Genomic DNA, 21,717 nt, shown 5'->3' with positions numbered 1-21,717 from the left:
AGAAGTTCTAATGTCTTGTATCAAAAATTCAGGTGCTTTGTCAAGTGGGTTTTTTTTTTCCACATGTCCCAGGCCAATTTTGGCTGAGCTTAGTTTGGTTTGCAAACTAATTGCAAGAATTTTTTTGTGAAGCTGCCTGAAGAGGATGATATAGAGGCTCATGTGTTGTGGTTTGGAGGGTGGGGGAGAGTGATCTTAAAGATGTAGGTAGAAGCCAAAAAACCTACATATAGAAAGAACTATTTCCTTCATCACATCCCTTGACTAAAACCCACAGAAAAAGCACGTTGGGTATGGGAATCCATATAGGGTTGGGAGGTTCTGTGAATTACTGCCTAGAAAAGTATGTGTGAGTGCTTTTTCCCAGTCACACTCCCTACACATCACTCTGTTTTAAGGCTCCATGATGTCTGTGTTGCCTGTGAGGCTGTGGCAGGACAAAAGTGAACTGTGTCTGCCTTGTCTCTAGGGAGTGGGAGTTAAAAAGAGCAGTCCCCCCTGTTTTCCTCACAGCATAATCCTTTTTCTTGGCAGAGAGAAACTGTGGATGGAACCAGTCAAAACCTGCTTTTTGAGGAGTATTTTCAGAGTTAAACATCAGTTCATGCAACTGGTGGCTCATTTGTTATTTAAAGAGCACAGGCACACACGCACACAAAATACTGTTTAGCCTTGTTATTTCCCTATAGGCACTAACACATTTTTCAGCTGGAATATTCAATGCCCAGAGAGGGTAATTTGTCAGCCAGCTTGCTGCTATTTTGGGCAGACCTGGGTTTAGACTTATTTAACAAATTACTCTACGTGAATCAACCTTGTGAGCTCACTCTTTCTCTTTCTGAAAATATTTGTACCCCTACAAGAATATAATTAGAGCTGCACAAATGTTATATATCATAAGTTAGAGCCAGACAGCTAAACTCTTACTTTCACTGGCAAGCACCTCTGCATGCAAATTGCTGAAGGCTGTGCTTGCTCAGGTGAGCTGGTGTGTTTTGGTTAACACCATCTTTGGACAGCAGCTTGGAAAGATTTGGTGTTATTGGCTGCACCTCATTTCCTCCTCTGATGCTGAACAATGATCAAAAAGCAAGTGCTAATGTGGGCAGGAGACACATGAATATTAGATTATTTTAATTGCTCTCCAATCATCAATGCCTACATATCTCCAAATATAAACTCACATACAGAAGGTTCAAGGGACAGGTCAACAAGGAATTAAACCATGTTGGAACAAAACCCACAGCTGTTTAGCCAGCTCTAACCTAGTGATCAACATTTCTTATTTACATGTATATGCTCTCACTGAGGTAAAAAAATTCTGCCCTTACTGTTTAGGGACTTTCGAGTGTTGCCATTAATAATTTGATTAAAATGCTAACATGAGACAGTTTCTGTCACATCAATATGGCAACCATTTGCATTGTTTTTTTAATATATGTTTATATAACCTAGTTTTTCAGAGGCTGTATGGTGGGTGGAAGGTGCTGGGCTGAGCTGCCTGGAAGAGATGCTGATTTCACTGTCTCCCAGGCAAATGTTAGGATGGCCACTCACCCACAGCACAAAATCCCCTGTGATGGTAAAGGTCAGCCAAGGAGCCATCTTCTGTTTGTCAAATAGTTCCAGAGATATGCAATGGTAAACACTAGTTATATTTATTATTTATTTATTTATTTATTTATTTGTCCTTCCTTCCTTTGGCTTGTGAGCAGGATTTCTGGGGGGTTTTATGTGAGATGAAACCTGGGATGTTTCTTTTTTTTTTTTTAAAGGTCCATGCCTATTAAACCTAAGCAGAGCTTTAAAGCCAACCTGATTTCACTAATCAGTGAGTCTATTCCATCTTCATACTTTCGCTCTGACATTATGGAATCAGGCTTTCAGCTTTTACTGGTGCATATGGAACACAAACCACAGAGTCTGTTCTTTTGGGGGTTCTTTCTGTTCTTTTGGGTTCTTTCTGAGAATTGTTGAAACTCCCAAGATTACTTGGTCCTACACAATTATTAATGACACCAGCAGGCCTACTCCAGTATTTTAGGTCCTATCTTTGCAATAGTGAAATTACCAGTGTGAGAATTAATATGCATAAACCAATACAATGCAAAAAAACTGGAGGAGGAACCAAATAGTTCTGGAACATTCACGGCTGCTCTTTCACTGGGCTGGCACAAGGATTGACCCCAGGCCTTCAGCCAGTTCTGCTGACACAGAAATGCAACAAGAAAACAGCAGCTGCTGTGGTTTTACCTACCAGAATGACAAACATTGCAGGCACCACAAAAGCCCAGATTGCTCCATTCTCCAGTGAAAGCCAGCAGCTGCAGGGAGAAATCAGAACGATTTCAGATGAAGCACACAGTCATTTAATTAGTAATGTTCTTAATCTAAAAGAGCAATTCAAAAAGAGTGCAAAAAGACGGGTGAATTTTAAAAGCAAGAGACGTGATAGAGCACCAGGAAGAAGCTCCTTTCCCCCCTCACACTCAGGGAACCCAAGGCAGGATCTCATCTGCATTTATGTCTTGCAAAGAGTCAGTGACAGCTCTGCCCCAGCCCACTTTCAAACAGCATCAGGTGTGGAAAGATGGGAAGAAAGGAAATGTTTTATTTGCTCTTTGTTGTTCCTGTATCCTCAGTCACAAGCAGTGATTTCAGTGCTGGAGCACTGTCACTGCAGCCAGGGACAAATTGAAGCCTTCCCTGCCTTGCCTGGCTGGTGTTGGGGAAGGGGCTGCTCAACACACTCTCAGCTTCGTGGGCCCTTCTTCCAACCCTGATGAGATAAACCAGGGTACCACACACAAAATAACAATCTTTGCTCCAAAGCTTCTGCTTACATTATGGTAGGATTAAATCCTACCTTGGTCTTTCGGTTAAATTCTCTCTTCCTAAATTAGAAAGGAACCTAATTTTCCAAATGTTGGACATGATCCATTCTAGATCTCGAGATGTGAAGGAAAAATCAGATTATTTTAACCACTTTCCCCCAAGTAAGTGTGTTTCTGTTCCAGAACTGCAGTTTTCTTCAGCAGATTAAATATCTTTAATCAGAGATTACCCTGAGCAGGGGGAGAGCAGGGAGCTCACTGAGGAGGCCTTGTACCTCTGCAGTGAAAGATAAAACAGGCAAAACATCTCAGGAGCTTTTTGTGCATCAGCTCAGCAGTGAAAAGCAAACCTGAGGCTTCTATGTCTAAAAAAATCACAGAATATGTCTAAGAATAAGAAAGAGTCATGCTTTTGCAAGTTATCTCCCCTGCTCCTCAGGAGGATCTTGCAGCTCCACAGCCCTGTTAACACATCTACGAGTTTCCTCCACGTCAGATTTTCCATCCTTTTTGCACCTGGAGTGGGGCCATTTTTGTACTCACTTGCCACTTTCTCCATAGCTGTCTAGGGATGCTGTTGCAGAAATGACACAAATCACCAGTGGGCAGCCTGCAGAAAGGCAAAGGCAGTGGCAATATTAGGAACAAAAGCACCATCTTCCAGTAAACCCAGCAAGTTCTGCCAGATTTTGTACGAACAGAACAGCTCAGAGTCATTTTCAAATTAAGTCTAACTTGACATCCTCCTGCAGCTGTGTAATCCAACTTGTTTTAATCAATTGATGAGAGAAAAACAAAATGGCTTTTCAATAAAGCACTAGTTTAACAGTTAAACTGAATTAGTGCAAATTTCCTTGACAATCGTAGTCCTCTTTCAGCCTGGTTTTTGTTGGTGTAATTTCTGCCTCTTGCTACTCAAGTAGTGCTACCATGTGATTGTCTGGTAATTCTTGTATGATTTAATAAAATGTGAAGGGTTGAGCTTTTATCATCTTACAGAACTTAATAACCAGGTCCCAGACAGAGTATTAGACATGATAGCCTCAAGTTTCAATTTTTCTGTTTAATTCTTCAGGTTCTCTGCATGAGGGTTTTACAAAATTCTCTGACAAGCAGTTTCTGCTTAATTTCACTACTATCATCCTCATAAATTCTATAAAATTTTCCTGTACTGACAGACCTATAATTTTTGGAAGAAGTATTTTCAGTCTTTAATGATTGCAGCTAGAAGCACATTTATAAATATTTATATATTTATATGTATATGTATTTATACAATGAAACACTCAGTAGTTAAGAAGCATCATCTACAGGCATTGTTTAGGTCTTAGACTTTGAAATCCATCCTGTAGGATAGAGTTTAATGTCTCATGAGCTTCATTCTGCTTCCTTGTGCTTGTCCAAATCAGGAATATCTTAAATGTAAGACCCAATCAAAGGTAAGATTTTAGTTTACTGTCTCACTTGTCTATTTAAGAAAGAAAATTCCTACACACAGTTGAACAAAATCAGAAATAATTATATTCACCAGAGCAATTAAGCACAGATAATCAATATGCCATGGATATGTGAGTTGCCTGCACCAAAGGTCCCACAGGTACGTGTTCACATTCCCAAGCACATCTTTGGTTGCAGAGTAGATATTGAATACAGATATTGTCTGCTGATGCAAGTTGTCTTCCCACAGAAGGGACTTTGTCACTGAAGCAAAAATACCTGTACCTGACTAATTCTACTTTATATTTCTAGCCCATCTTTTTTTTTTTTTCACCCAGTCAAATGCTGGATATTCAAAGGATTTAGCACGACTCTTTATCAATTTTAAATGGCAGTGAAGAAGAAAATTAAATAGAGTTCCTTTGGAAGATAATAAAACTTATGCAGATGAAACATAGAGCAGTCACCAGCATTAGAAGAGCTGTTAAGTCAGTGAGAATAAAATGATCTGCAGCCTGTAGTGCTCTGTTTGCCTTTTCATTACATTAACAAGACACTAAATGGATAATGGCAATGGAGGAAGAAGCAAGGTTTTGTTACAGTAAAATAAGAGTATTTTTCCTTTAAGGAGCAACTATTCAATTAACTCCATAAAGACTGAAAAAAAAAATATATTTTTGTCCTAAGGGAATCATAAGATTTTATCTGGATTGAGGAATTCATGTGGATTATATATTATGCACAAAAATAAGTCTGTTTGCTCAATTTTTTTCAGCAATAATTACATAGGAGTTGTGAAGTTTAGTCTATACCCATAATACATCTCTTTCAACCCAAACCATTCTTTGTTTCTGAGGCACTACTGACAAATAAAATGGAAAATGCCTGTAAACTTGGATGCTGTATTTTGAAAGTTTCTCTGTCTTCTATATCAGGAAAAAAAAAACAACTAAAATCAAACTAGCAGGCTATAGAAAATCTGTGGCAGACAATTTAAAGCAATTCTAGGACATTAATTCTAAAAGGCTAAATATGTCATCTGCTGAGAAAGATGAAGCATTAGACACAAGTGAAAGTATATTTCCTTCCAATGATGAAAAGATCTATTTTGCTTGATGGGAAAAAGTATATTCTCCCATTTATATTGTAGAAGTTCATTTTCTGTGATTTTCTTCTGCTGTGTTATGTCATATCTAGGCAGAAGTCTGGGACTGTATCAACTAACAGCAAACAAAGAAATTTATGTCTTTTGACAGCTCAGAACAAAGTCTTCAATCTGTGACAGTCTCTCAAGGAAAGGAAATGGGCTGAAATAGGAAAACATGCTAAGGCCAAAGTGCCACAGCAGAACCTCCAGTATCACAAACTCTGTCATCAGCGTCCCAAAAATGGTGGGAGGGAAAAGCTTTGCTACAATAATCTCTGTGTGTTGTCCTGAATCATCAAGGCAAAAAAAGAAGGGTTGTTTTTTTTTCACCCAGTTGATTTCAAGGTAGTTTTAATGGTAGGATACCATCACCTTCCTCAAATTGCCTTTTTTTTTCTTTTTTAAATTCCTGGCAACTGCAGGCTTTGAGTTAATTCCAGCACCCTTGGGACTAAAGGCAACACATGGGAACTTCCATCAGCTCTGCACATTTGGTGTCCTGTCTCTCCCATTACCACTGAACTCATTTTACAGGAATAGCACCTCTCAGATCCCTCAATAGATGTTGGGAGGTTAGTGGAGAATTCCTTGTCCCTCTCTCCTCATGTGGCCTCAAGTTTTGATTTGTCATCAGCAGGGATTTTGCAAACATTTAAACACATACTCAGCCCAGTGTTTCTGCTTAGATAAGAATAATGGACCTGGGTTTTTAAATTCAGGAGGAGGGTTGTCTTTATTCCAGGAACTATGAGTTTGCAAAAGCCAAACATATTCACACTTCAGGTGAAAGCACAGAACCAATAAATGAACTGTCTCTTTTGACTAACATGAGATGAGACATCCTTGTCTTCAAATTCTTACAATCATCTTAGGTCAGTATAACAACTGGGTAAGCTAAAATATAAAAAAATGGTGCAGTGAGACCTCCCTCCCACGGTCCTGCTCTTAATTTGGTAATTCAGGGTCTGATTTGGCCTTGAGATGTCATGGAATTCGCTGCAGTGGAATTAGGTTTAAGGACTATACATTTTAAAGTCTGATTACAGTCAGAAAAATTATGCATTTTCTTATCCAACAGACCTACTCTCAGAAGGCAAACTGTGATCTTAAGATGACAATTTCAAATATGCTTCTGAATATAATCTGGTCCTAGAGTGAGGAGACTTAAAGTAAGCAGCTACTAAATGCTTACCCCATCCAACTCCATAATAGTATAAGTGCTTGCTTTCTTCGGACCCAAATACTTTGATCACCATACTGTAGAGATGAAATCCTTCCACCAGCATCCAGGCAAAAGCACTCAGGAAGAAAAAATGAAGGAGAATGGCCAAGATCTTGCAAGGCACCTAAATTAAGAATAAAAATTAATGCATTACTTCTTTTTGATACAGTCACATTGGTTTTCCAATTTTTATTTAATTTCTATATACATTTACGTGCTAAATCACTGAAGTAAAAGTCTTTAAAAAAAAGCACTAGGCAATTTCATTTTTCTACAGCATTTTCAGACAGTTTCAAATCCTCTTACCTTTAAAAAAACAGAAAAAAACCCAAACAACATTGCCAAACACAATGTGGAAATCCAAATGAGTTATTTATTTCTAACAGCAGGAGCAATACTCCTACTAAAGTCTACAAAATATTTAAGAATTCAAAACTGAAGTGTCTACATCCAGCTCCTGAGCCTGTAGCAAGTACAGGAGTCAAAGAAGTGGAGTAACTTCTATGCCTGTGCTGGCATTTTATTCTTTTTGTTGATGATTTGGGACTTTGTACACTAATGAAAATTAAAATGCTGGGACTCGATAGTACAATGAAAATTGATGCTTTTCTGTACGTTCTCACTTGTACTCAGCTGGTTCTGTGCTAGTGCAAAGACATTCTAATGCAAATCCAATGTGACTACATGTATTCAAAAGCAATAAATTTGGGGTTAATTCATGTAAGTGAGGTCTGTATGTGGTTTAGCACTTCGCAAAGTTCAGGGACATATTATTAAACCAGATTAGCTTATTGACAAAAATGGTAAAAGCCTTTCCAGTTAGTTTTATCATAAGGCTATAAAATGCATTTTAATGCCTTTTGATTTCCACCAGAAGATTAAGCCACCAAAATATAAATGCAACATAAACCTGACTTATAAGCTAGTTCTGTCAAGTGGATGCTTTCCAAGGTTTGAGTAGCCAAACAACATGAATCACAAAACAGCAGAAAAATAAAACACAGTGAAGTAGCAGGAGGCTGGTCTGCATGTAATTCTGTATAACACTTAGTTGCAGATTTATACATAAAATCCATAGCAAAGTTGCTACTAGTTCTGGTTTTGTGCCTTAATGATGGCTTAGAAGTTACTCTTAAATGACAAAATTGCCTTCTTGAAAAAGCATTGAAAAGCTGAGCTTTTCTGTGCTGAGCCCAAGCATGTCTCCCCTGCTGTATCATAGGATGCACTCTGCTTTTAGCACAATACTTGTAAAGAGGCAGATCTCATTACTGTTACTCTTAGAGTTGACTACTTGTGAGTCTGTGGAAATAGAAAAATCAGCCCAGCCAGCAGCAAGGCCCATCATATTATAGTTGTTGAGAAAGTAAAGCAAATTCTCAGAAAGGCCTCTCAGAAATATATTAGTCATGACTCAGAGGACAGTCTTAAAACAGACAGATAATTTTATACATATATCATAAAGGAAAGCAGCTCATTTCATCTCTCCATTTGGAAGTGTTTTCAGCAATGCCATGCAGGAGTACTGAGGGAGAAACAGCTCCATACACCGACCCAGAACTGCAAGTAGCAGACACATTAAATTTTCTGGTTTTGCTGGGAAACCACAATGCTGCTTAACACCTTATATTTCAATTTGCATTTCCCTATGTTTAAATAACACTTCAGTTTTTCCCACAAACACTCTCAGGCCTTTGGAAGGCTTTAGGAGCCTAAAGAAATGTTGATGGTTAACTACTTGCAAACATATGCTGTGGTTTGGGAATCTGTTGAAAGAATGGTGCTCTCCAGTCTATAGTAGAGAGTCAGTAACTAAGACTGCAAAGCTCTCTGAAGAAACAAATTCATCTATTGCTGAAAGTCTGAGGGAAGTCAGACTGGCATGTGGATAGAAAAGATATCTTAGAGACTTGGCAGTATAGGAAGAAAATGTTTTGTACAAAAAGATTTGCTTTTTCTAGAACAAAGACCATCTGGTTTCGGGAATATGGCATATTCCTGGAAGATCCTATGATCATTTAAGACTCCTGTTTTAACATTACTGATATTAGGTATCAATGGTCAGCTTTTTTACTAATCAATCAATTGAGTGTATTACAAAGATCAAAGTCCTGTGTGTGAAAACAGAGGTTCGTGGTTAGAAATCAGTCTTACTCGACAAAAGGAAAATTGCTGTAGTATAAACTGTAAATTATTAAATTACACATCTGAAATTACCAGGGGAATGCTCTATGCCATATCTGGAATCAAAAACTAAATGTCCCTAGATATGGAGGCAGGAAAAGGATGGAGAGGCTCAAAGCAGTCATGCAAGGAAGTGATGCCAGCTCAGGGCCTGTTTTTTCAAGGCCATTCCCTGTTGCACTGCATTGGCTCAAGCAAGGGGGTACCACAAAGGGGTCCCACTGGTTCTCTCAAACAAAGGCACTTCCAAACTGCCTGGCACTGATACTCCATCTCTGGCAGAAGCAGAAGATTACAAATTCACACCTTCTAGTGTAAATACTGCCTCCCTCTTTCTGTAAACGACCATTTAGCAATTCAATTAAAGCTGCAATTAAAGGTATTAAAACTGCTGTCAGAGCCAGTGAGAAGAGAGCATGGAGTAAGGACGTGAGGCTAATAAAAGGATGAATCACAGCCCCCCTGATCCTGAGAGGCTAAAACGATAAAAATAAAAGCACAGCAGACAGTGTTTACATCACATTCTTCAACTTTAAGATCTTTACAGTGTTATGCTGTTCAATTACTGCTGTTATAGAGCAGGTAGGGCTGAAATATCCATGGATTCTGTGAAGCATTTCACTTCACAAAGCCTGTGGTGTAAAGCAGGTCTTGCTTTCTGTGTGCTACTGTTCCAATTTAACTTACTTAACTGAAGTAAGTTTTGAATAGGTTTAAGAGAAAATATGCACTTATTAAACTGCAACTTCAGCCTATGTGAGTGCTTCACAAGCTTGACTAAACAAGCAAGACACCTGTGTGTGAACAAGGCATAGTACAAATGTAGGTGGACACTGGGACAGGCCTCTGGAGAACACGAGCTCTACCCACATCCGAGCAAAACCAGGAAACACAACCAATGTTTCACAGGATTTTAAAGACTGGAGGTGATGCTGGCCTGGATAAGGTGTAAAGAGGCTTTCACACACTAACTGAAGTGACTCAGCTGGATTGTCTGAAAGCCTGGAATGGATGAAAAATGAAAAACTGTGAGAATAAGACGCACTGATACTCTGAGTGAACCCATTATTGCCCTCAAGCCCACGTCCTTTCAGCAGGGTTTTAGCTCTCTACTTAGAGAGGATTATTTTCATGCCTGGTTTCCACTTTCTTCAGTTTCAAGTTATATCTTTTGCTGTCTCCATTTCATTTTCCTTCTAAACCATTCCCTGCCATTTTCTCCCTTGCACGTTGCCTCACTCCTTCAGGATCCACCTGAATGCTAAGCAGCAAAAGAGTATGAACTTTATTTTACAAAGTGCTTTTAGATCCTCAGGTAGTAATAGCCTATGCAAAACCAGGCATAATTGTTATTTATAAACTTAACAGAATTTCAAAGGATCCCATTTGAGCTGAATATAAATTTAGGTAGCTGTTGTATTGGCAAAATGAAGAATGTGCAAGCCTCATCTTGACTTGCACTGAGAATAAACAGAAGAAAAAAAAGATTAATAGAAGCCACTCACTGCTTCTGAAAAGTAATAGGGAGCAACAGCTGGGCACCAAACTAGCCAAGTTTTGATCATTACAAAAACAGAGCACACTGGAAGTTTATTGTAAAATCAGGTTTTGTTTCTGCTTTTCAGGTGGGACTTTCCATCAACAGACCTTATGTTACTGTAAATTGCATTTTTTAAACACAACAGTGGAAAGAAATTGGTTTTACTGGTATGTAATACTGTTAACTTGGCCTATTTGTCTCAATCTAACCCAGCTGTTTTAGATGCCAGTTTTAATGGTTTAGATCCTGGTACTCTGCATGAGGAATTCCCACCTGCAGCAGCAGATCCATAAAATCAATCTGTAATTTCAAGTTCCAATCTATGTGATCAGGCAGAAAAAAACCCTACACATGCATAGAGCTTAAGTACCATGTGAGCAACATGAAGGTGTTGTTGCTTAAGTGGCTGCCTTAGATGGCCAGAGAAATATATATATGTTTTACAATATCTTGGATTAAACTCGGATTAAACTCTTACACAGTGATACTTAGTGCTTTCTGTCACCTCTGGCTAATTAAACAACAGTTGCTTTATCTTTGGCATTGATTATTACACAAATCCTACTTAAAAATCATCTAAATCTACAGAGTAGAGATCATCATCAATAAATCTGCTATTCAGAAAAAGTGTGTTCTGCCCCACAAACAAAAATTTTGAGCAAAAAAACAAAGGCCTTCTGTTTTGCCCTCCAAGGCAGTAGAAGATATTGCCAAAGCTCAATCTGAAAGCTCATTGCCTTCCATCGAGAATCAGAAAACTTTTTAATGTGGGGTAAAGAAAAAAAGAGTCAAAAATGTACCAGAGCAGAGAGCAGACAATTAAAAGAAACCAACTCCCACCAGAAAAAAAAAAAAAAAAAACAAAAAAAAAAAACAAAACAAAAAAAAAACCCCACAAAATCCAACCAAACCAACCCAAAACCTTAACCCAAATACAAATACCTTACCCAAACACACAAGATATACAATATTCTCCAATAGAGAATTCTTAAAATTTTAAAGGGATGAGAGAAAGCACAAGCCACGTCAGGCAGAATCAGCCATGACATTTGAAAACACACTGAGGTGTGCTCCATTTCTACAGTGATTTTTCCATTGGATGGGTGCACATTGCTTTTGGTTTGGCAAACACCCAGACACGGCCACATACCACGATAACACCGTTTGGGTGCACAAAATGCTTTATCCAGGAAGGCATTTTTTGGCTAAGGCATGTCAAAAATAGGAGATCTCACGCGGAAGACGCTTTCTTGCACGTGGCATTCATTCCAAACCAAATTATTTTTCTTTTTAGGACTTACAGTGCCCGGGGTGAACTGGAAGCTGGTGAGGAGCAGGATCTGGGCCACCAGGACAGCAAAGGACAGGTTGGCGTGGATGTGGTAGCGCTGGTTGCGGATGGTGCTGACAGACCTGGCAGAAGGCAGAAACACTTGTGAATAAACCAGCATTGCCAGAAGCATTCCGAGAATATATTTGTGATTTATCAACAAGCATTTAGATTGACTTCTGCATACTGGTTTTGGTGGGGTTATCATGATGTCTTCCGAGCTCTCCTTCCACCAGGATGGAGTGGCACCTGAGTGGTTGCTTTGATATTCTGCTGCTGTCCTGAAGGCAGCAGAAAGATTGATTTGCACATGAAAAAGCTCTGTTCGTGACTAGTGGCAGAATATCTTGAATGGTGCTGTGATACAGAGGAGGTCAGACCTGCACCTCACAGAAAGCACACTGCACCTTGCACCAGTCAGCCCACACTGTGCCACAGAACTCCTGGATTTATTTTGCTGGTATTTGCCTGTATGAGAAATAAGGGAATGTGAAAAGACCTTTATTATAATTTTGACTTATACTATTATCAGCTTCTGGGCACAGGAACTATAGCTCCATATGCAGATGGGCAGTGCCTATCTTGACAGAGACCTGACAGTGATTACAACATCATTTGAACACATCTCTCTCGGCTTTCCAAAAAACAGCTGGAACTCGGACAAGAACATGCTTTCCTGGAAGTCTTCTGACCTTGTGTTTCTGTTCTCATCCAGAAATAGGAAACAGAAAACAAAAACACTGATCTGGACATCTCGGGCCTTTCCCACAATTTCATTCTTCACTTTAAAAAGCAGTTCTGGTGATAACAGGTTCCCCATTTCCATCCATGCTGCCTGCCAGCCCCCACCAGCAGTTTTAATCATCTCAGGACACCCAGGTGATGGGAACTGTTGTGTGTCTCCTCCACTCAACTCCACCCACTCCCATCCTTTTGTTGTGTCACACTGGATGGGGGTGACTCCTGCAGCCACTGTGTGTGTCCCTGCAGCAGAGTGACATGGACTGGACGATGCAGACCATGGTTGTGTCAGCCCTGCCCTTCCAGCACTGCCGTAGCCAGCGCTCCTCTGGAAGAGAACGAAGCGGGAAACGACGAGAAGTATCCGTGTCCTAAAAGGAATCCAAAGAGCCAGGATGTGCTGCCTGGTGCAAATGGCTTTCTAACAAAGAGCTTCTGGTGGTGGCAGGCTGGGGCAGTGTTCCCCAGGAGGCGAGCAGGACTGCCTGCCCTCCCGGGAACCGCCCGGCGCTGCCGGGACGCGGAGCAGCGAAGAACGTGCCAGATTCTTCTCCGCTTACGTTATGGTCATCTAACACCACATTGCAAAATTTCACTTCAGCTGTTTAACGAGACCCTGCTCTCCAGTGAAAACCTAATCAAATTATTTCTGATTGGCAGTTTGAAGGATCCTGTGTGTAGGTGGGGTGCTTTAACCCCGGGACAGTCAGCAGGCCCCAAGCTCTCTTCCAAAAGTCTTCTCTTTGCCTCCAGTTTCTTGAGGAGTTTTCAGCCCTGCTGCAGCCACACCACCTCCCTTTACTCCATTTTGCACTCAGACAAAAGTGGAGCAGATCATTCCCCTCAGCCTAACCATGCCAACAGCGCAGTGCCAGATAGGCAGACGTTGGAGTTATTTAGAGTGGATTCTGCCACACGTTACACATTTAATCCAAGTATGACCAACACAGATCTTGAGACTTGGAAATAATACGGGGTTTGGAACAAAGGAACACTGCAATCAGTTTACTGTTTTTACATCAAGTTCTTTTCCCTAGAAACTGGCCTCTTAATGGGATGCCCAAAATACATTCTTAGGCACAGAAATCAAAAGTCGAACTCCTGAGTAGGAAGAATATGGCTTTGTGTGTGAAAGGAGACAAAGAATCCCATTCCTTGCTGCTCAACCACTCTGCTGCACAACCTCAGTCAAGTTGCTTCACCCTTTGTCATGTTTTCTGGTTTTTATTTAGAAACAAACCTCTATGAAATCTTCTTTCTTGGAAATGTTTGTATCAAGGCCAGCTGGGCCTCAAACTCAGTTATCACTGTTGGAAAATAAACAGGCATAAAGACCCCGAGTGCCCTGTAGCAGAAACATTCCGGTGCAAAGAGCCCTCCAAGGGGCTGCCCTGTTCCAGGCAGGAGGCTGCAGAGATCCAGAGGTTTTAAACACGAGCTGTGGAGTGAATATCACACTGCTTACAGTGTCCTTCATCCTCCTAAAACAACACATTAGATAACCAGCCTAATGGAGAACAGCAACTCGAAAATAAATGTGGCTCGTATGATGTAATTGTGTACATGTTGCATGAAACAAAAGGCAGGCAGCTCTAATGTTGACTGAGACTTCCTTTCTGGGCATTCCTTTATAAACACGCCGCCTTCCAGCCCAAGAGCAGACAGAAGGGCTGACTGTACACTCCAAGCAACCCAAAGATGAGGGTAAGGGGGGCAGAGGGGGTGATCCTGCAGTCCTTGCTCATATTGTACTTGCTTTGAGCTCCCAACCAACTCTCCATGTTTTTCTACAGTTCAGGAGTCTTGCAAGGAGGCTACTGCCTCCTTGCAAGACTCCTGAACTGTAGAAAAACATGGAAAGTTTAAAAAAAAGAAAAAATCTAAAAATCCCTCATGGGATGGAAATAGCTTGCTGTATAAAGACCACCCCATTTCAGGAAATGAAAGTAATTTAGAAATAACCAACCAACTGTTACAAATACATGTGCAGAATCCAATTAAGGGAGGTTGTAGAATTAATAGCCTTTGTTTTATCCTGAGCACCTGAAGGGATCCTACTCGGTGGCCTGAAATGCGCTGCTTCCCTTCCTGCAGTGATAGCTGCTCAGGAGGTTATTAATTTAAAATTACTCACGACAGTATAGCAAATGTGACCAGCGTGATCGTCAGGCAGAAGATGGACAGAGCACAGCCAATGTAAGTGATGGAGGAGAGGGCCACCTGGTGTTCTCTTGCTAGCTGCACACAAAGGAAAGAAAAAAAAAACAAAAACGAAATAACAACTATTAATTGATTTATCACACTGCAGAACCACGGGTCAGTGTTTCCTCCTCCAGCCATTCGTGAGGAAGCTGTTCACAGTCATTCCAGGCTGTTGCTAGAGGGGGAAATGAGGAGCCAGCTCCAAACTCAGTCACACAGCCAGGGGATCCACATGCCCGTGGCATTTAGCTCCCCCTCTTATTTCCTCAGCCAGGCTTTCCTCAGCACAAGCTGGAGTTTCTCTGCTGCTGCAGCATCATCCAGCCTGAGAACAGAGCAGTTTATTGGGCTCACAGGCAGTGTCAGTGATGGGATCTGTCACAGGTAATGCTCTCACACTGCAATAATTTACATCACTGTACAAATACCAGAAGTGCTTCACAGCAGTGAGAACTGACAAACCCAGATAAGCCATAAATCACAGGCCATTTATAGCCCGCTCGTTTTGTTTAATTGTGTCACGTTTTCAGTGGCTGTTGAAGAGCTGGACTGACATCTACAGAATGGAAAACCCCAGAAAAGACCCAGCATGAGCAGTAGGAGTGCAAACCTCTCCTCTCAGCCTCTGTTTTTATCTACAGGCAGCTTTTGTAGAAGTAATTCAATTTTCATGAACATTTAAACTGTAACTCCACAGTGCTCTCCACTAGGATCTGTGTTAAACCTGGATAGAGTCAATGCTGGAGGGACACCATGGTTTGGCCATTCATCTTAAATTAATCAGAGAGTGTGTTTTAATTTTCCATGCAAGTTCTCATAAAAGAATGACAAAAAAAGCCCCACCCAACAAAGGGAGCCAGGAAGTATTAATATATAATAAGTAGAATGGAGCGAGGCAGGAAAAGGTTTTCTCATCTCAGAAGAATTTTCAAACATTTTTCCTGACTTGAATTTGGGTAGAGTTGACATTTTCATAAACTGAACATAAATGGGGGGGGGGGGGGGGGAGGAATATGTAGTCAATCAAAAAGTTTTAATTTTGATGCTTGAAATACTATGTTTTAATTTGAATCTCTCTTCACCATAAATTAAATTCCTAGCTGAAAACTCATTCAAAATATTTACTTATTAGAAAAAATACTGAAAGGAACAATATCTTTTCCAACTTTTTTACAGAAACTTTTATCTAATGAAAACTAATCCTTCCTCACATGTTTGGGATTTTCTATTGTTTTCCACATGCACAATAAAAATTTCCCTCCCAAACAAAGTATTTCATTAGAGATTATCAAACCCAAGCAGCCCCACCAATAAACTTCCCATTAAAATTCCTCTTTAAAGGAGAGAAATAACATGCCATGTGGTTATGAGGAAACAGAAACACAGACAAAAAGATGTGTTACATATGTACATTTTTCCTGCAATTATCTGCCAACAGAACCACCCCATGTACAGTAAGTTTTACAGCAGAATAACTTGTGGTTCACTCAGCAATCTGAGAACTATTAAGGGATGCAGCAGCAGCATTGGAAGACAACTGTTGCTATGGTGTTACAGTTCCTAGGAAATATGATGCAGCTCTTGAGTGGTTTTTCCTCTTCCAGCCAAAGGTACATTTCTTTTCCCTGACTCGGACAGCATCAATTAAAGAAACAAAAGAGTTCTGTGTGCTGGACCAGCTTAAAAGCTCCATATAATTCCTACAGAAGAGATCCTATCATCCCTCATTCCTCAGAGAAGCCATGTATAGCCTTTCTTCAGAGAATATTCCTGAAATAGGAGTAATCTTTGTGGTAAATTGAGCAGTTTAGAAGTGATTTCCTCATCAGGGATATTCATGTCCAGAATGGATGGACCTTATTTCCTGACATCTCTGATACACATCCTTTTCTCTGGCTACAGGTGGTTTGCAATTCTACAGAAGGAGGAGGGGAGCAGAGGAAGCTTTCACAGCTTCAAATCACTCTGAAATCAGTGCTTCTCAGCAGTTCAAAGCTTTCCTTCACTCCTTTCACTCCCAAACTCCTGCAGCCAGAAAATGTTCCCTGGGGAGGTCAGAGCTGCTCAGTTCTCATTCAGGTTTGCAGGGATCTCTCACAGTGTTTGCACTGGCAGAGGATCTGCAAAGGGAAAATCATATACAAATACAGAAGATAGAGGAGCAAACTAGTGGAAACTGGCAAAAATCATGGAATCCCAGAATGGTCTGGTTGGAAGGACCTTAAAGCTCATCCAGTCCCACCCCCTGCCATGTGCAGGGACACCTTCCACCAGCCCAGGTTGCTCCAAGCCCTGTCCAACCTGGCCTTGGACACTTCCAGGGATGGGGCAGCCACAGCTTCTCTGGGCAACCTGTGCCAGGGCCTCACCACCCTCACAGGGAAGAATTTCTTCCTAATATCTGATCCAGATCTACTCTCAGTGTGAAGCCATTCCCCCTTGTCCTGTCACTCCAGGCCCTTGTAAATGGTCTTTCTCCATCTTTCTTGTAGCCCATTCAGGTACTGGAAGGTCTCAATTAGGTCACCCTGGAGCCTTCTCTAGGCTGAACAATCCCAGTTCTCTTAGCCTTTCCTCAGAGGAGAGGGGCTTAATCCCTCTAAAAATCCAAGTCTTTGGTTTTTTCCACAGTAATCCAAGAGAAGATGGTGATCACACAAACACCTTTTTCTCACTAATTTTCATCAAAACTAACATGCCTCTAAGACAGTCTTTCTCTGGGTTTTAGTTCAGTCTTCCTCCAGAAACCCCTGCAGGGCAAGACATGATGAGAATCAAGTTCTCCCAAATGGAGCCTGTATTACTTAGAAACAAAAAAGTGGAAAAAAAAATCTCTTAAGAATAAAATGTAGAAGATTCTCTGAACCATAAAATAACCTACACAGGGCCCTGCATCTGCAACTGGAAATTGCTCTTGCTCTGGTAAACACAACCAGAATCTGATGATGGTTTAAGGATGATGCTCTTAATACCAACATCAGTCTGGTGGGAGCTACTTCAAAAGCAACAGTGCTGCAGTTCATCCCCTCATCTTGCCCAGTGTGAGGGACAGAAAGCCTGTAGTTAGCTTGCAACCTTTTTTTTATCATTATTAAGGAACCAGTGATAGGTGTTCTCAAACTGAGCTCTCGGGCTGGAGGGGTCCAAGAGGGGGTCCCTGTTCACAGCAGCCGGTGAAACCAGCTCCTTTCTGTGGATAATGTAAATTCCAGGAGGAAGGATACAGCAGGAAAAGAAGGCCTGGGATTATTTCCAGGGTGTGCAGCTTTGTTTCAGGGATATGTACAAGAGAGAAGAGAACCTGTGTTTAAGATATCAGATCTCTCCTAACTCCCCACAGCCCAGCTGTCACAGCACACGTGTGGATGCTCCCACTGCAAGGGATAACAAGCAGCAGTTTGTTACAAATACCTGGGTAGTCAAAGTGTTGTGAATCATCAGTTAAGAAATGATTTCCTACAAATTCCAATGCTCTGATATGGGCTGATTTCATCTTACCTCAGCTTGTCTTTTTGAAAGTTTTCAGCCTTCCTGCGTGATGTGGAATAGAAAACAGTAATTTGGGATGATCTTGCAGTCAGCACAAAAATGCTAATCGGGCTGTAATGTTATTATTAAAGAAAATAGCGTGAAAAAGTTCCAAATAAAACATTGAGCAATCTGTGAAGTAGTCCCACGAGCCTGATTCTCACACTTGTCCCAATCCACATTAAATTATTCTTTTCTTCTAACAGGTTTTGCTTCTTTTGGGTTTATACGGTCATTCTCTTACTCTGCAGCGAGCTGAAAAGCCAGGAAACGAGCTCATACAGCCCCGAGTGTTAGTAATCACAAACACTAAAAGACAGATGTTTCTTAGTTCCAGCTTCCACAAAGTCAAATCAAAAATTCCTGCCTCACATAACACTCCCACCCTTTTGGTTGAGGCTGTAACACCCTTTACCTTGCAAGTGTTGCTAACAGCGTGGGCAAAGAGCTGGTGCTTTCAGCAGACCCACCCATCTGTGGTATTAGATTAGTCTATTGTCTCAGCCTTGTTCTCCCTTGTAAAAGTCAGTGCATTGCTCAACACTTTTATTTTGGAAACGATGGTCTGAGAAACAATCCTGGAAAGACACCAGCTCAGAGTCCAAATGTATATTTTTCATTTCTGATGCTGTTCGTGGTGACATCTAACGCCTCTGTTTAAACAGAGCTGCATGGGGAGATGGAAATATATTATTATAATGGGATGGTACTTTTCATCTCTGGGAAAGGACAGTTCAGGCTGAAAGGTTATTCAATAGGCTCTATATCTAGACCAGAAAATCTAATTGTTTATCTCAGGTTACTGAGTGACTGTATAAACAACCCAGCACACCAACCCACCACAAAGGTAGATGGGCTCCAGGAACACAACTCAGCTCAGAGCATCTGCCTGGGTCACACAGGGCCCTCTGCTCAGTGTGCCCTTGCTTGGGGTGACATTTGCACCCCTGTCCCTTTTGCTCATTCTTCACCTCTCAGTGACTTGACCACAACTCTTCTGCTTTGCAAAGGGTGTACTTTGGGCTTTCTCCAAAGAAAGGGACGTTTTGGGGAAGTGCTAACCTAAAATTTTCTTTTTCACATACTGCAAAACATCCCTCTGTGTCCACCTTTAAAAGCAACACGTCAGACAAAGGGCTGAGTTCAAACACTTAAACCAAGGTTTGTCACAGCTGATCCTGAAAGGGTTTTTCCCTATACCAAATTACAGCTTGGCCATTTAGGCACTAAAAGCAGTAATTTCACTGTCTAAACTACTTTAGAAATCTCATTTTTGAAAAGCAATTCATCATCTTCTAGAAAAAGACGAGTTCTTGAACCAAAAAATGTTTTACAGACTTCAAAAAAAAAAAAAAAAGTCCTGCAAGCTAAGGATTATATCATCCCTCCCATTTGTATCTTAGTGTTACTTACTTTGAGAACCCAGAATATATCTTTGCATATGCTTATATAGTGCATACATTTTATAAAACCAAAGCTATTTGTTCCCTGGTAGAAACGTAAGACATGAATTTGCATTTTGCCCTGAGTGCAAGCGTAGGAGTGAGTTATATTTTAATGTCCCTTTTGGTCAGTTTTCCATCTCACAGGATCATTCCCACCGTGACATTACAAGGAGGGGGGTTTCACCCTGTTTATCCAACTGACAAATCTGCCATGAGCTGACCAGCCTTTGGCCTGGGCTGAAATCCACCCTCAGCCCCTTCTTGAGCAAAGGCTGAACAACCTCTTCTGACACATTTCCTGGGGGGAGGAAAGGGGTGAAAAATCAAGGTTCAGCCAGTGCTATTGAAGCTGCACCTTTAAAATGCAATCTGAATCCAATTAAGAAAAGGATGAATAATTAACTTTGGCAGCCTGAGTGTCTCAGAGACATTAAAATGCTGGCCTTGGCTGATGGAGCTAATGGTTTTAATTGCCTCCAGAAAGGCTGCTGAAATTCAGTTTCAGTCCAGAGAGGCCTTTATTTATATGTTAAGTAATAATAAAAATACGAATCCCTGTTTTCCTTCAGCTTGCCAAGCACTTTGTTAGGTACATAACATTATGGCTTCTCCAAATTAACATCTGTGTTGAGTTCAGGAGGCTCAATCTACTCCCTGACACCACAGAAATTATTTTGGTGGGGCCATGCCTGATGGCACTGCACAACCACTATTCACAGAAAGGGAAGTCTACCTTGATGCAGAAACTTCTTTTCTCAAGTCACAATGTATCAGACACTGAGAGCTCGAAGAAAAAAAGGCCTCTGAGAGTCACACTTTGCGGTGCAATCACCTTTATCAGCCATTTCCAGCAGAATTGCTTTTGAATTCCCATTCTCTATTAACTCCACAACTCCCAGGGATCTGCAGTAAAGTGCTACAGAGGGGGTTTTTCAGGATTACAGGCACGTTTTCCTCCAGCCAGCCCAGCCCGGTGCTGCTTATTTAAAACTTTTCACTGTCGCGCAAAAAATACAGAATTTTCCAAACGTCTCTGCCAAGATATTAATTAGTATTTTTAAAAGCCCCCATCATTTTTCGAAGCGGTTCTGAGCAAGATGCCATCAAACAGTAGGTAATCTGCTCATTACAGATCTCACACAGCAAGTTCTTGGTTCAAATGAAGCTTGAAGGAAGCGTGGCAGGGAGGAAGGACTCAAGTGGCGAAGCCCTACCAGATTATAACAAAGTTTGGGGATCAGAAAAGCAGGCATTTTCAAGTTCTTCATATCTGTTAGTGCAAAAAAAAAGCAGTGTGGGTTTTCTGCCTTCATTACAGGCCTAATGCTGGCAGTGTTTCTCAGGGAATGTTAAACGCTGCAGTTACAGCAGATTATCCCCTGTGACACCCAAGGAGCTGCTTTTGCCTGTACACCTGAGACTTGGACATCTGTTCTCTGCCTTCTGTTCCAGCCAGAGCAGGCTCATCCTGTTCTCCAATTAGCAGCCAAAACTAAGTCCATCAGAGAGAGCTACGAGAAGGATCAAACCCAGCAGGGCTCCTGCAGGGTCTTGCAGGCAGAGAAGTGATGGTCTCCTGCCAGACTGAGTGTGAGACTGTTCAGAGCAGTTGAGGTTAATTAAATAACCAGCTCCCAGTAAAATACAACAAAAATAGGTATGTCTGCCTTTGACTCAGAAGGGTCTATTTGGATTCAGGGCTGTGGATAAATGAATTTTGCACTGCAGCCCAGCAGCAACAAGTACCCAGCCCTGAACCACCCCTACACCACACTTTGGGGAGAAAGGGCATGAAAAGGCCAACACAGGAGACAGACTGAACTCAAGAGTACAGAATGACTAAAGTTAAAAATATTCAACAGAGAACAGTGATGGATAAAGGTGCAGTATCATAACTTTTTTATAATGCTTGGGGAAATCCTTTAGTCAGCAAGAAGAACTGGCTGCCAAGTGGTTCAGTGCTTTCATTTCCACCATGGAAAGGAAGTCTCTGTTATTTTGCTAAGTATTCTGATTCAAATAGAATATTCTATCGTGCTTCTCGAACAAAGGAGTTCTTTTGACCATTATAACACTCTTAAATATTTGTGCTTTCCCAAAATAAAAA

The 21,717-nt window shown here is 41.0% G+C and overlaps 1 protein-coding gene and 1 long non-coding RNA gene across 4 annotated transcripts in view; one reads left to right on the top strand and one right to left on the bottom strand.

Annotated features, from left to right (window-relative positions):
* The window catches only part of ADGRD1 (adhesion G protein-coupled receptor D1), a 137,949-nt gene that overhangs the window by 29,719 nt on the left and 86,513 nt on the right, over positions 1–21,717 (bottom strand). For both annotated transcript variants that reach the window (XM_064675229.1, XM_064675228.1), the window contains 5 exons: positions 14,570–14,673; positions 11,666–11,777; positions 6,611–6,764; positions 3,378–3,444; positions 2,258–2,324 (listed from right to left, as the gene is read on the bottom strand). In XM_064675229.1, coding sequence (XP_064531299.1) covers positions 2,258–2,324; positions 3,378–3,444; positions 6,611–6,764; positions 11,666–11,777; positions 14,570–14,673 — 504 coding nt within the window. The remainder of the gene's footprint in view (positions 1–2,257; positions 2,325–3,377; positions 3,445–6,610; positions 6,765–11,665; positions 11,778–14,569; positions 14,674–21,717) is intronic.
* Positions 1–21,717, top strand: part of LOC135424216 (uncharacterized) — a 138,159-nt gene that overhangs the window by 103,915 nt on the left and 12,527 nt on the right. The window contains exon 4 of one of the 2 annotated variants that reach the window (XR_010435116.1): positions 11,659–11,821. The exons of the other annotated variant lie outside the window; for it this stretch is intronic. This is a non-coding gene — a long non-coding RNA (uncharacterized LOC135424216). Of the gene's footprint in view, positions 1–11,658; positions 11,822–21,717 lie in introns of those variants that run through there. 2 annotated transcript variants of the gene reach the window in all.

The sequence above is a fragment of the Pseudopipra pipra genome, chromosome 18, assembly GCF_036250125.1.
Source record: "Pseudopipra pipra isolate bDixPip1 chromosome 18, bDixPip1.hap1, whole genome shotgun sequence".
NCBI classification, from domain to species: Eukaryota; Metazoa; Chordata; class Aves; order Passeriformes; family Pipridae; genus Pseudopipra; species Pseudopipra pipra.
This window is presented reverse-complemented; position numbering and strand designations above follow the sequence as displayed.